The sequence below is a fragment of the Chrysemys picta genome, chromosome 5, assembly GCF_011386835.1.
Source record: "Chrysemys picta bellii isolate R12L10 chromosome 5, ASM1138683v2, whole genome shotgun sequence".
NCBI lineage: Eukaryota > Metazoa > Chordata > Testudines > Emydidae > Chrysemys > Chrysemys picta.
The window spans coordinates 76,910,675-76,923,306 of record NC_088795.1 but is presented as its reverse complement, the minus strand read 5'-3'; the positions used below and the strand labels follow the sequence as shown (position 1 = coordinate 76,923,306).

Here is a 12,632-nt window from a genome sequence, read left to right as displayed (position 1 = left end):
TGGGGCAAATTTCCCTAATGCAGATACCTAATCTCATTCATATTTCTCCCTTGTCACCATAGTATCTGAGCATAGAAACTCAGTCTTTAATTTATTGATCCTCACAACGCCCTGTGATGTGGGGCAGCACTAGTAGTTCTACAGATGGGGAACTGAGACACCCAGAAAATAAGGGCTAGATTCACAAAGGGAGTTCAGCATTCTGATGCTGAGTGTTGCAGTGCCTAACTTTTAGGTGCCTAGCAAATCACAGGAATAACACTGCCATTCACAAAGCCTGAGTTAAGTGCTTGGGCTCTCTATAAAATGAATGGGGAGAGAGGGGCACCTTAGACTGCCATTGACAAAAAAAACAGTACTCTAAGGGACTTCCTGCCTAAGCTAGTGAATGGGAGATGCCATTGACATGGGTGTGTCCTAAGTCTCACCCTTCTCACAGAGATAGGCACCTAAATACAACCTGCAGAAGAGCACTATCTCTGCTTGTGATTCTCAGTTATGAAGCCTCTCCTAGAGTTAGGTGCCTGTGACAGTGTACCCTATAAGGCTTTATGGGGGGAGGTGCTTATAAATGTATATATGATATAACTGGAATAGGGTTTTGCTACATATGCCATGTAACATATCTATGTAAGGTTATGATCTACTGGTTATGTTCATCCTAGTTGTATTCCGACACCATTTGTGTGTTCAAAGTTATATATACTTGCTTGATTTCTAAGTAAGCTTTGTGAGGCATTTGATCAGCTTCTTTAGGAAGGAATTCGCAAGGTTAAGTACCCGATCAGGAAGCATTTGGGGAACAATGCATCTTGGAATGCTGCAATCCACATAAGAAGTCTTCCTGGAGACATACAAGATACTATGTGGACAATGGCTTCTGCCTGTAAAGATGCTGTTCCTCACTAGCTTCCATACAGGTGAGAAGAACAGTGCCAATGGCTGGGAATATGCCCCAAAAAATGTGTCACAAGCACTGCTAAAAAATACCTGCCTACATTTTTTGGGACAGATTCTGAAATATTGACGCACAAGATAGAAGTACATGGTATGTTTTAAGTACAGGAACTATACAGTAACCACTAAAGGTTTAGACCCTCACCCTGCAATCAGATCCATGCAGAAGCAGAAGTCCATCTGCCTAGATTTGATTGCAGAAGCGGGAGCGTAAAGGGCAAAATACAGGCGGCACATTCAGTTGTTAGAGCAGGGAACAGAATCAAGAGTCATGGGTTTGAATCCCAATCTGCTGTTGACTCTCTGCTGTTGACTCTCTAGATGTCTTTAAGCAAGTCACTTTCTGTACCTAAGTTATGTATACACAAGATTTAATGAGTTAATGAGTTATACTTATCTACCCTAAATCTGGGGGGCATATTTAATTAATTTTTATGAAGTGCTTTGAAATTCTCAGATGAAAACCACTATATAAATGCAAAATAATATTTCCTCAACTGTATGGTGAAAACCTTATTTTTATTAAAAAAAAACAGATTGAACACTGAAGAAATGCTTTAATTTTTACTTTACCTAAGCTCTACTGTTGCATCAAAGAAACAAACCATATCATCAGTAAGGTGTATTTCCAGAATTGGTGGTGCTCCATTTTGGTCTTTGCTTGCAGTTGGATTAATACACATGGAACCATTCATGCCAAAGTGAACCCTAGACAAGAAACACATTTCTGAAAAAAAAAAATCTGCATCTTAACAACACTCCCAGGCATGTTAGTAGTCTATTTTCTAGCTTGGCAATTAAATTCACTAAGTATATATAATAATTCTTATCATTAGCAGCAACAGGGTGACATGACGTGCTTGGTTACATGGTCTCTCTTTCCTCCCGCAAAGGACTGTGTTTAGTAGCAACTAAGAAGCACTCAAGTATATAGTGACTTTATTAGATCTTTATATAATCAATCATTCAGTTAATGATTTAAATTTGAAACATGTTTGTGCAGCCATAATACATGCAACATCCTGGGAGTTTCTTCACCTGTACTGCTGCCCTCCTAGAGCCCCTGCCAGGCTCCTCTAGGGAAGTTCAAGCAAGTCCAGGGACAATGGCAAAAAAATACATTTGTTTTCTTTCTTGCTCGCTAATTTAAAAATTAAGACTCACTAAAACAAGAACAGTGTTCTTCTCAAAGAATATTCTATCATCAGCTCTTCTTCTGCCAAGTGGAAATGATCCAATATAGAAGACAAAATTGCCAGCTGTTTCACTACCACAACTTTCACCATGGTATCGAGCATCTTCCAGTTGTCCTCAAAACAATATGACTAGCATCTGCCGTATGGTAGCTGGTTCTTTCTTTTTCCGACCTCTCTTCAGGAGAAAGATTGTGTAGGTTTTTAAAATTCTTAAAACTTATTATTTAAATATAAGTGCTGGTGTTTATTAGTTAAGGCGAGGTTGAAAACTAAAGGCACAAAAAATATAAAGTGATGACGTTTGAGGTGGTTGTTAGATACTGCAGAAATTCCAGTCTTAAGCCTGCCCATAGAAAGATCTGCCTCCTTCACTAATGAGCTTTACTCTTGAGGCAACATGCCTAAGGAGTGGAGTTGTCCAGAGCTTGATATATCTTTTAGGTACCCTAAGTGCAGATCTTTCAATGCTTTTAAGATGAGGACAGAGATCTTGAATTTGATGCAATATCCTACCTGATATCAGGGTAGTGAGCAAAGGACAAGTAAATCTGATTTGCAGCCCTGATTAAAGTATTCCTTCACAAGTTAATCCAAACATATCTTATATACCCCATGTCCTCAAAGGGAAGTCTTATTTCTAAGCTTCTCCTTTAAAAATATTTTATATCAGAGGAAGGTTAATTATTTTGTGGTTTAGGAGATGAACAACAAAAAGGCCTGGCACATTACAGAACACAAAGACAGCACCTCAAACATTTATTTGTTTTTAATCCATCCCTGTAATGCCACACATCTGTTTACTCTTATTTTTCCGTAAGTACTGGAAGGATGGTTTTTAAAAAATATTTACAGTTAAAAGCTACAGTGTATCAATTAATAAATATTGACAAACTACATTGTTAGTAATTGATTACAAATCCAAAAGAAGAGAAGTACTGTAAACTGATTCTCAAAAAATATATTGTGCCTTTCAGAAGATTTTTCTTATCGTTCAGTTAAGTTAATAAATATAACTATTTTGGCAGTAGTTGTTACTGCTATATTCTTCCAATTCTCCGGTGCGATATTAAAGCATTGCACAAGATTAAGCAGTTTTGGGGTTTTTTTAAATGTAGGCTTTAAACTCTGTGTCGTGTTATCAATCATAAATGCATTTAACATTTCCCAAAAGTTCTTGATAAGAAAAAAAATAATGTGCATGTTTGTAATTAATGGTCTCAGTTATGGAGGAGGTCCAGTGCCCTGTTTAAAGATGCACTACTGTCACAACAATTAGCGGTCATAACTACTTCTCAGTTCATGGCTACAGTAATAGAATATTTCACAATCACTTCTATGCATAAATTCCTTTTATATTAAAAGCCTTAAGAACTTTACAAATTCTACTCCAGTGTACCTCATTATCCCTTATGTGCTGAAACAATGAAAAATAGCATTCTTGTCATTTTAATTAAGGAGAAAGTAGGATGGAAGCTACTTTAATTGAAATCTTGGTTCTGCTGTCTGATGACAGCTTGTGTTAAAAAGCTCAATATTTTTAACAGAAAAAAACTGAGCTGTTGTAACTGTTCAGTTGTGTACAAGACTTAAGTTCTTGGGGATTTTGTTTGTTTTTTAATTGCAAAGCTCTCATTAGTTCCTAGAAAATAGTTGCTCAATAACAGCACAAACTATGTTATAGGCATAAGAAAAAAAGTTGGTAACAGAATTTTATTAGAAGGGTGCATTAAAGTCCTAGATCTAACTCCCAATGAAATCACTGGGAATCTTTCCACTACTTTTAATAGCATTTTATTTGGGCTCCACAAATGAGAATCCTTTCCACGTGGAATGTGTCTAAGTTTTGCCTTTTTTAAAGAAAATAAAAATATATGAATTGTTATAGGTTCTTGAAGATTTCCAGATGGAATTATTCAGCCGAGGTCCAAGGGTACATTTATAGTTATTCTGAAGAAAATAGATTGTCGGAACATCTTCTATATAGTATCTCTCACATCCCTAATTGTCCTTTCCTTCACTCTAGAGCAAATTATTCTCTAGTCTCTGGTAAAATGGAACTACAAACTGTGCTAATTTACAAGATTCCCCACCTCTCACCTCTTCAGGTTTTAACTGATTCATTTTTTTCTTAGTTTTAAGAGACTACCATAAACACAAAGATATCTAGTGGTAATCCTCAAAAATCAACTAAGAGGAAATACAAAAATCAAGGAAAACATAGGAGATAAGTTCAAATTCTCCATGCCGCTGCTTACACTGTGGCCTTTGGTGAATTCACTGCACCTGTTCTATTACTACTACTATTGGATGCTTGTTCTCAGATGAAAGAAATTTCTCAAAAGAATTATTCCCTGACATTATTGTTCATTAATCAGAAAGTGGATCATACTGTCCCATTTATCAGTGATAGGTGGATCTCAAATTCAGCAAAAAATGGGACTTCCCTCATGTGCTACTTGTTATCCATGATGAACCACGTTCATCTATAAGTCATTCAATCAGCATAGAGGATTTCCAGGATGGCCAGATCTTCCTTTTCTCTGAAGTGATGCTAGCCAGGGGGACAGAAATCTACAGTGTTTGGCTCTTTGGCCAAAGAGCAAGTGTTTCCTTGGGCCCTTTCCCAGCTCCTCCCTTGCACACTCACTTGTGTTAGAGCTGTACACAGTCCAGCTTTAAGAGAACAATTTTAAGGTCATTTTTCCATGGTAATAAGGAACTTCTGCCTGCTAGCTACAGGGTGAATTTCATAGGTGCAATTTATAAAGGCATTTCAGAGCAGTTAGTGATGTGATTGAGTGGACCAACATTAAAAAAAAACAACAACAACAACAAGGGACAACAGTTTCCCTTGTTAGACATCCTTTAATTTTCAGATCAGGATTCAAAAGTAACAGATGGGGTTAAATGAAGCATCTACATAATTTTAATTGTTGTTATACTTACAGCTTTGATCACATACTTTCAGTAACTAATTTAAAAGGTAGTTTAAAAATGAAGATTACTTAAAATCCTGCAGTGCCATATGATTGTAGTCTAATACTACAATGAGGGCACATACCCTCTCTTTTTTAATGTACATACAATGAAAATAACTTTTGCAAAATGGTATCGTTGACAAAGAAAATTTTAATTAATGCATGCTTCATATTCATGTTAAATATCTGAGAACTCTACCTGTTTATATTACACTACAGACCATATAAACTAGGTTTTCTGTTTGTTTTTCAAATGAGTCATCCCAAACGTTTTAGTTTAGGTTTGACACATTTCACTTGCATTGCAGTAGACATTTGCAATACACATACCGCATGCTACGTTGGAAAAAGGAAGTATAATTAGATCCTTAGACAGTATGAGCCCAAGTTTCAGAGGTGCTGAGTAGCCACTATTTGAATGGAAATCATTGGGAGTTATCTACATAAGGTATTTTTAGACTCTTCAGTATATTGATTATGAACAAACCATTTAAGTTTAGAAAATTACAACAAATATCATGTAAGTGTTACCAATTTTAGAGGTCTGACTTTTGTGCTGTGAAGTCTGTGGAGGACTTTTTATTAAAAATTGGGTGGGCTCATTTTGGTTACCATCCCATGGGACTACTATAATGTATTTGGTTATTACACAAAAAAGGAATGTTAAGAATGCAAAACCAAACACGCATCATTTAAGAAGTACCAGAATTAACACTGACTATGCAAACTTGATTTGACCTCCTTGTGCATATGTAATATCATCCAGTCTTGCCTAACGTCAAATAGAAAATCTGGAGCAAAGCAAGGAATAGGACCCAGCTCTGCCAACTCTCAGACTTTGCAACAAGAAAATATTCTCTCTCATCTTACAACCCTCTGCCTCAATTCTGTAATTTATTTCCTAACTTTTGAGTGCTTTACTCTACCACCTAAGTATTCTTTTAATGTTTTTGTATGTGATTTTCTAGGGGTTTTTTTGTTTTGTTTTTAAGCAAACAGAAAGTCTATCAGTGTGGCTGGAACCCAAGACTTTTAGATCCACAGCACAGAACTCAACTACTTGAGCTAAGAGAGCTGGGTGCAACAGTATGCTGTTGCCTTGTATGTGGACCAGCCACTAGAAGGGAATCTGACACGGTTTGCCAATGACTAGAAGTGTTGGATAGCTAATGTGATGCCAAGTTTTAAAAAGGGCTCCAGGGGTGATCCTGGCAATTACAAGTTGGTAAGCCTGACTTCAGTTCCGGGTAAACTAGTTGAAACTATAGTAAAGAACAAAATTGTCAGACACATAGATGAATATAATTTGTTTGGGAAGAGTCAACATGATTTTTGTAAAGGGAAATCATGCCTCACCAATCTACTAGAATTCTTTGAGGGAGTCAACAAGCATGTGGACAAGGTCAAGTGGATATAGAATACTTAGATTTTCAGAAAGCCTTTGACAAGGTCCCTCATCAAAGGCTCTTAAGCAAAGTAAGCTGTCATGGGATAAAAGCGAAGGATTGGTAACTGGTTAAAAACATAGGGTCACGAGGTTATGACGGGGGGAGGGGGGGGTCGTGAGCTGTCAGCCTCCACCCCAAAACCTTGCTTCACCTCCACCATTTATAATAGTGTTAAATATTTTAAAAGTGTTTTTAATTTATAAGGGGGGGGGTCGCACTCAGAGGCTTAGTGTGTGAAAGGAGTCACCACTACAAAAGTTTGAGAACCGCTGGTCTAGTATATACAGCACCTAAATGCAAACTGCACAGAGAAACTTCTCTACAATACTAATTAACTTTCACATAATTGAAAATGATAGTACCGAGAGAAAAAAAAACTGAAAATGGATAGAGAATATATACGGAGGGAATACTGAAATTTCTCTTACCTCAACGCTTTCTGTCCAAAATACATAAAAAGCTCCTTCCCCAAAGTTTCTACACCAGTGTACACACATCCTTTCAGCAATCTCAGGAAATCCTGACAGGAGGTTTTATTCCCAGTCCCAGCATTCTGAAAATAAATTCACACACACACACATTTAGAAAAAAAACAGTCCTAAAGCCAATTTCAAAAATCTCGCAGTCATCAGTTAATACCCAACTATACAGACAAAATCTGCCACCCTTAATCATATTGAGTACAACCTTATTCCTCCAACCATCCCACTGAAATCAATGGGACTACTTGCAAAGTAAGCTGCTATTCAGTGTAACTAAGGCCATCAGACACTCGCCCATTTTACTCTGCCCTGTTGATTTCCAGAAAATATTATCCTAGAAAAAAAGTATAAGTAATTCATCATTTATGTAAAAACATAATTTGACAGATAAGATGTCACCTTAAATCTCTAACAGACACTTACAGAGTGTCCTGCCAGATCACCAACTCCATTCAGGAGTTCTGAGAAGAGTATTTTGTAGGAGCAAATGTGTGATACCATTTTTTGTTATTTTAAAAGCAAAAACCTTTTCAAAATGCCTCTGTTTGGAGCCACTGACAGTAATGATATATGTTCTATGTACTAGATGAGACTTGTGTCCAGCAAAAATCTGCATACAGCCCCACAGGAGTACCTTTCCTTTCAAAGATCAGATTTTCAACAGCAAGACACAAAGGTGTTGGGGTGGGGACACTGGTGAAGGAATGAAGGGAATGGATCATTTTAAAGGTCTGAGTCAAAATTCACTACTCACATAGTGTTACTCCATTTATTCAAATAGAGACATAAGTACTTACACTAATGATTAATTTGGCCCAGGGTACTACTTTTTAGTGACAGCATTTCAGAGCTTATGTTTTGGTGTATGGATCAAGCATTAGCATAATCAGACTAGTTTCAAAGCTACATTTGTAATTCACAAGTATCCAGGACTTCTATCATCATTGTTGCAAAACCTCTAAAGCCAGTGCTATAACATTTTTCCATTTGTAACAGGCAGAAGCCCAAGTGAACAGTTATGACACAGGTCTGAGGCAAAACTTCAAGTCTGTATAAAGAATACACAATTAGACCAACATTTTGTGCCTTAGATGACTAGCTGTTTTGTCAGTATGGTACAATTGCTCCTTATTAACAAAAAAAATTCTGTTAAAACCATGCTGACATTTTTAGTTAATTCATTTGCCATACTATTTTAAAATCCTCTCTCTATTTTTGAGATATGTACAGAAGTGTCAAAATTATGAGTAATTAACAGACTGTTATTTCTCACTATCTTCTCTTTTTAAATAGCTTTGTGAAATAACTAAGTTATATATAGATTATCCTGTAACTTAGTATTCCTAACTATAATTATAAAAGTACCTATTCAATCAAAATAAGTTGGACAGCCCATTATTTATTATATTCGATATCACTTTGCCTGTTGACAAAGAGAAAAGAAAATGTATGAGCTTTTGCCTATATAAGACTATTGAACCAGTCTCAAGTTGTTTTTTTGAAACAATATATTTAAACTTGTGCAAATCTTATAGACAGTTATTTTGGGATAAGCAAAGTTTATTATAGTTTATCTTAACCCAATTAGCAATCAGTTTAACCAGAACAAGAGTTTCCACACAAAAAAAGGTTCAATTAAATGGGTTTCTTAAAGGATTTAAATTAAACCATTTCAACTTCTGTGCTTAGATAAGGTCTTGCATTCTTCCCAAAGCAGAGGCCCTTTATGCCCCACTTAAGTCCTTACATGGGCCATGATGCTGAGGACCATCACAAGGACTAAGTGGATCACAGACCTTGTCATGATCCTCTGTCCAGAGAGAAAATTCATCTTGGGATGAATTTCACCAGCTGAGAATATGATTCTTACTATCTTTTCCCCTTTGCTAAATTCATGAGAGCATAAAAAGTAAAAATACTATTTAAGTCCTGAAACCAGAAGGTTATGAGAATTAATTTATGACACAATCTCTTGCACTACATTCTTTTTAAAGTTGTGGGCAAGGGCACTGCTGTAGAACCTTTTACAGACTTATGGCAAAACATTAATCTGTGTCTAGACTTACATATCAAACATAAGAAAAAATCCTTCTGTGACTTTCCTGTTGCTTAGAACATAAGGTATGCACCAAGTTTCCCACACTAGTGCAGAAACTGACACACACAAAAAAAAGCCAATTCAACAATCAGGAATGGAGTACTGAATCTTCACAGCTCATTAACCAGACCTGCTCATGTATATTTTAACTTTTTCTACAAAAAGGTCCCACAAGCCCCAAAAGTTGTACGCTGTTGAATAGTTTTATATTGGCAACAAAAATGGGTAAAAATTAGCCAAGACATTACATACTGAGTACATGGAAAGCAGATACCCCAATCTTTATTTGGTTAAATAATTTGTCTGGTTAATGTGTTTTTAAAAAAAAAAAAAAAAGTAATTCTGGAAGTAAGAATTCCTTTTCTGTGGGCTAATGTGTATCATTCTCCTTGTAGGCTTTGTATTGTACACTTCTGAACCCTATATAATTAAAAAGCAACTAATGCCAGCAACAACTTCTATGATTTTCCTTACAGGGTTCCTGAACTCAAATGATCTTAAAAAAATTACCATCTGTTTGATTAGACAAAAAAATGACTTGAAAAGATTTCCTTCATTATTTCCTACATGGGTTCATGTTTCTCCAGCTCTATCTCTTCAAATTCATCAGATTTGCTATGGCTGATTTATTATGTTGATGACAAGAATATGTTATGGTACACTGATTTAAAAAAAAATGTGAAAAATCTCAAAACTGCCAGAAACCTCTGCTGTAGTTAACTCTACCATGATTTTTGCAGAAACAAATTATGTCAGTCACATTGATGATCTTGTTTGAAGTTCAGATCAGTCAGGCACATTTTATCATCCCCAAAACTACAACAGAATTTTTACAAATCTAGTAAAGCTTTCTTGCATTCTTTCAAAACTTAAAAGGAGTGTCAACTGCATCACTTGTACTGGTGTAAAACCTTTAAGCTCACTAGTGCAACAAATGCCTTCTCAACATTTATTTAAAATTAAGTGCACTTATTCTGGTTTCCTAGCATTAAACAGAGAAGGTAAAGTTTTCAAAAGTACTAAGTGGCTTAGGAGCCTGAATGTCATTTTAAAAATATTTAGGGCAAGATTTTAAAAAAGTATTTAGGTACCTAAAGATGCAGATAGGCACCTAGCAGGATTTAAAAAAAAAAAAAAAAAAAAAACCACCTAGGAATGTAATTCCCACTGAAATAATTTTGATGGGCCATCAGGGTCTAGGCACTTTTTAAAACCCCACTAGATGCCTCTCTGCATCTCTAGATGCCAGAATTCTTTTAAGAATCTGGCCCTCTAAGTGCCTACATCTCTTTTGAAAATGAACATGTACTTTTGAAAACTTCCCCACTAATTACATTCAGGGTAAAGCAGCGAAATAATTAGTCCTTGTATCGGTCTACTTGAAAGATTACAGTGCAATCGTTTTCTTCTCTGTGCCCAAAGACAGATGGAGGGCGCTATCAAAAGAATGCCCGTTTTGAGGAGACAGAGAATATTTACACTTGGGGGAATGAAGTCAGGCTATCTGCACAGTAGGAGAGTGGCTTTCTTGCATAAGCACCAAAGGAGGTTGTACACATCCCGCCAGATTTTCCTCAACTGCCAGGGAGCATCAGGTCCTGACACCTTGCAACAGGGCTCAGCGTTTCATGACAAAATTCAGAAACTTGTGTAACGCTCTCTATGTAAGTGTCCTAAAATGCCCAGCGCTTGGGCTCGGCGCTTGAAAGAGACAAGGGAAATGAATGACGACACTGAAAAGCGCCAGAGCCAGGCAGGAGTGTAGCAAGGGACAAGCTCTCCCCCTGCACTTTATTTACATGGGGGGCCGGAAGGATTGGCAGGAGTTCCCCCCACCCCGCGCGTGTCTATAAACATCGCGTCATTCCCCTTTCAGCTGCTCCCACGCTGCGGGGCTCAGCCGGGGGTCGCCCCTACGCCAGCCCCCTTTACAACCTGGGGATACCAGCAGCGTGTTGCTGGGGCCCGTCCGGGGCCCCGGACGGGCCCCAGCAACTCTCCTGTCCCGTCGGCCATGGGGCGGCTGTTACCGTCCGGCGCACGCCGTCCAAGCTGCTCCCGCCGCAGTTGTTGCTCACCCCGGTGCAGGCGGCGAGCCCCGGGCCCCCAGGTCGGGCTGGCAGCAGCGCGCTGCCCCGCACGCCCCGCACCGCCTGGCCCCGGCGCACCCGGGCTCGGATCCTCTCCCCGTGCAGGGCGCAGCCGGGACCTTCCACCATCCCGGAGCCGCTCAAGTCTCCCGCTCGGTGGCTGCCCCGCCCCTGTCTTCGCAGCGCCCTGCAGGAGGAGGAGGCCCGTAGCCTAGGACTGGGGTGGGGCAAACTGGAGGGCCGCCCGATCTCTCTGTGTCCAGGGTCTAGATGGAACCCCCATCTGTGTTAGGGAACTTGCCAGCTTTCTACTGCCCCTAAACCAAATACCCTTGCCCCGCCCCTCCTCCCAGGCTCCACCCCCTACTCACTCCATTCCCCCCCATGGCTCTGGCAGGGTGTTGGGGTGCCAGGGCTCCAGCTGGGGGTGTGGGATTTGGGATGCAGGGGATGAGGGGTTCAGAGGGGGATCAGGGTTGGGGCACAGGAGGGGTGCAGGCTCCAGGCAGTGATTACCTCAAGCAGTTCCCAGAAGCAGCAGCATGTCCCCTTCTGGCTCCTACATGGAGGCATGGTCAGGGCTCTGAACACTGCCCCATCCACAGGTGCTGCCCCCGCAGCTCCTATTGGCCATGGTTCCCAGCCAATGGGAGCTGCAGAGCTGGCACTTGGGGAGGGGCAGAGTGCAGAGTCCCCTGGTTACTCCTATGCATAGAAGCCAGAGGGGGGACATGCTGCTGCTTCCGGGAGCCACGTGGAGCAATGGCAGGCAGGGAGCCTGCTTTAGCTGCTGCACCACCGACCAGACTTTTAATGGTCCGGTCACTGGTGTTGACCAGAGCCGCCAGGATCCCTTTTCAACCAGGCATTCCAGTCCCAAACTGGACACCTGGAAACCCTAATCTTTGTGCAACGGTCAAAGGTGGCTTCCTGCCCTGGATCTGTGCACAGGGACCAAATGGGATCCCTTTCCCTCCATCCCTATCACCCATGAAGTGGCCTAATGGGCTTCAACCCCAAACCTGAGCCTAACCCAGTCTACATACCCTCAGCCTCAGCTGGAATCTAGGCCAGCGTTCAAATGTCATAAATGGTCCGTCTCTGTAAAGGAACAAACCAAAATGCAGGATCTGAATTTCCCACCATCAGAACTTCATGTCAGCCAGCATCCAGCTTTTGGGTCTTGGTCCCATTAGCATGAGAAAAGGTGGAAACTGTAGTGGGACATGGTGAGGAAGGCACATCCATACAGGCGTTTTGCTGATCTGTCACAATGAAAGGTTCCAGAAAAAAGGACTGGAGCTACTGTCCTAACACATCATTTCCCCCTCCTCCCCCACAGGTCCTGTGGCTCACTCATGAATTCTTTCCTATTTTCATTGT

At 39.8% G+C, this 12,632-nt stretch overlaps 1 protein-coding gene across 4 annotated transcripts in view; it reads right to left on the bottom strand.

Annotated features, from left to right (window-relative positions):
• Window positions 1-11,846, bottom strand: part of NEIL3 (nei like DNA glycosylase 3) — a 38,999-nt gene extending 27,153 nt beyond the window's left edge. The window contains exons 1-3 of one of the 4 annotated variants that reach the window (XM_065596690.1): window positions 11,766-11,846; window positions 7,008-7,132; window positions 1,531-1,665 (exon numbers count right to left, since the gene is read on the bottom strand). In XM_065596690.1, the coding sequence (XP_065452762.1) occupies window positions 1,531-1,665; window positions 7,008-7,132; window positions 11,766-11,822 (317 nt within the window). In that variant the 5' untranslated portion in view covers window positions 11,823-11,846. Of the gene's footprint in view, window positions 1-1,530; window positions 1,666-7,007; window positions 7,133-11,189; window positions 11,590-11,765 lie in introns of those variants that run through there. The other 3 variants (XM_042842085.2, XM_042842084.2, XM_008163116.4) reach the window with 3 other exon arrangements.
• Window positions 11,847-12,632: the final 786 nt, after the last annotated feature.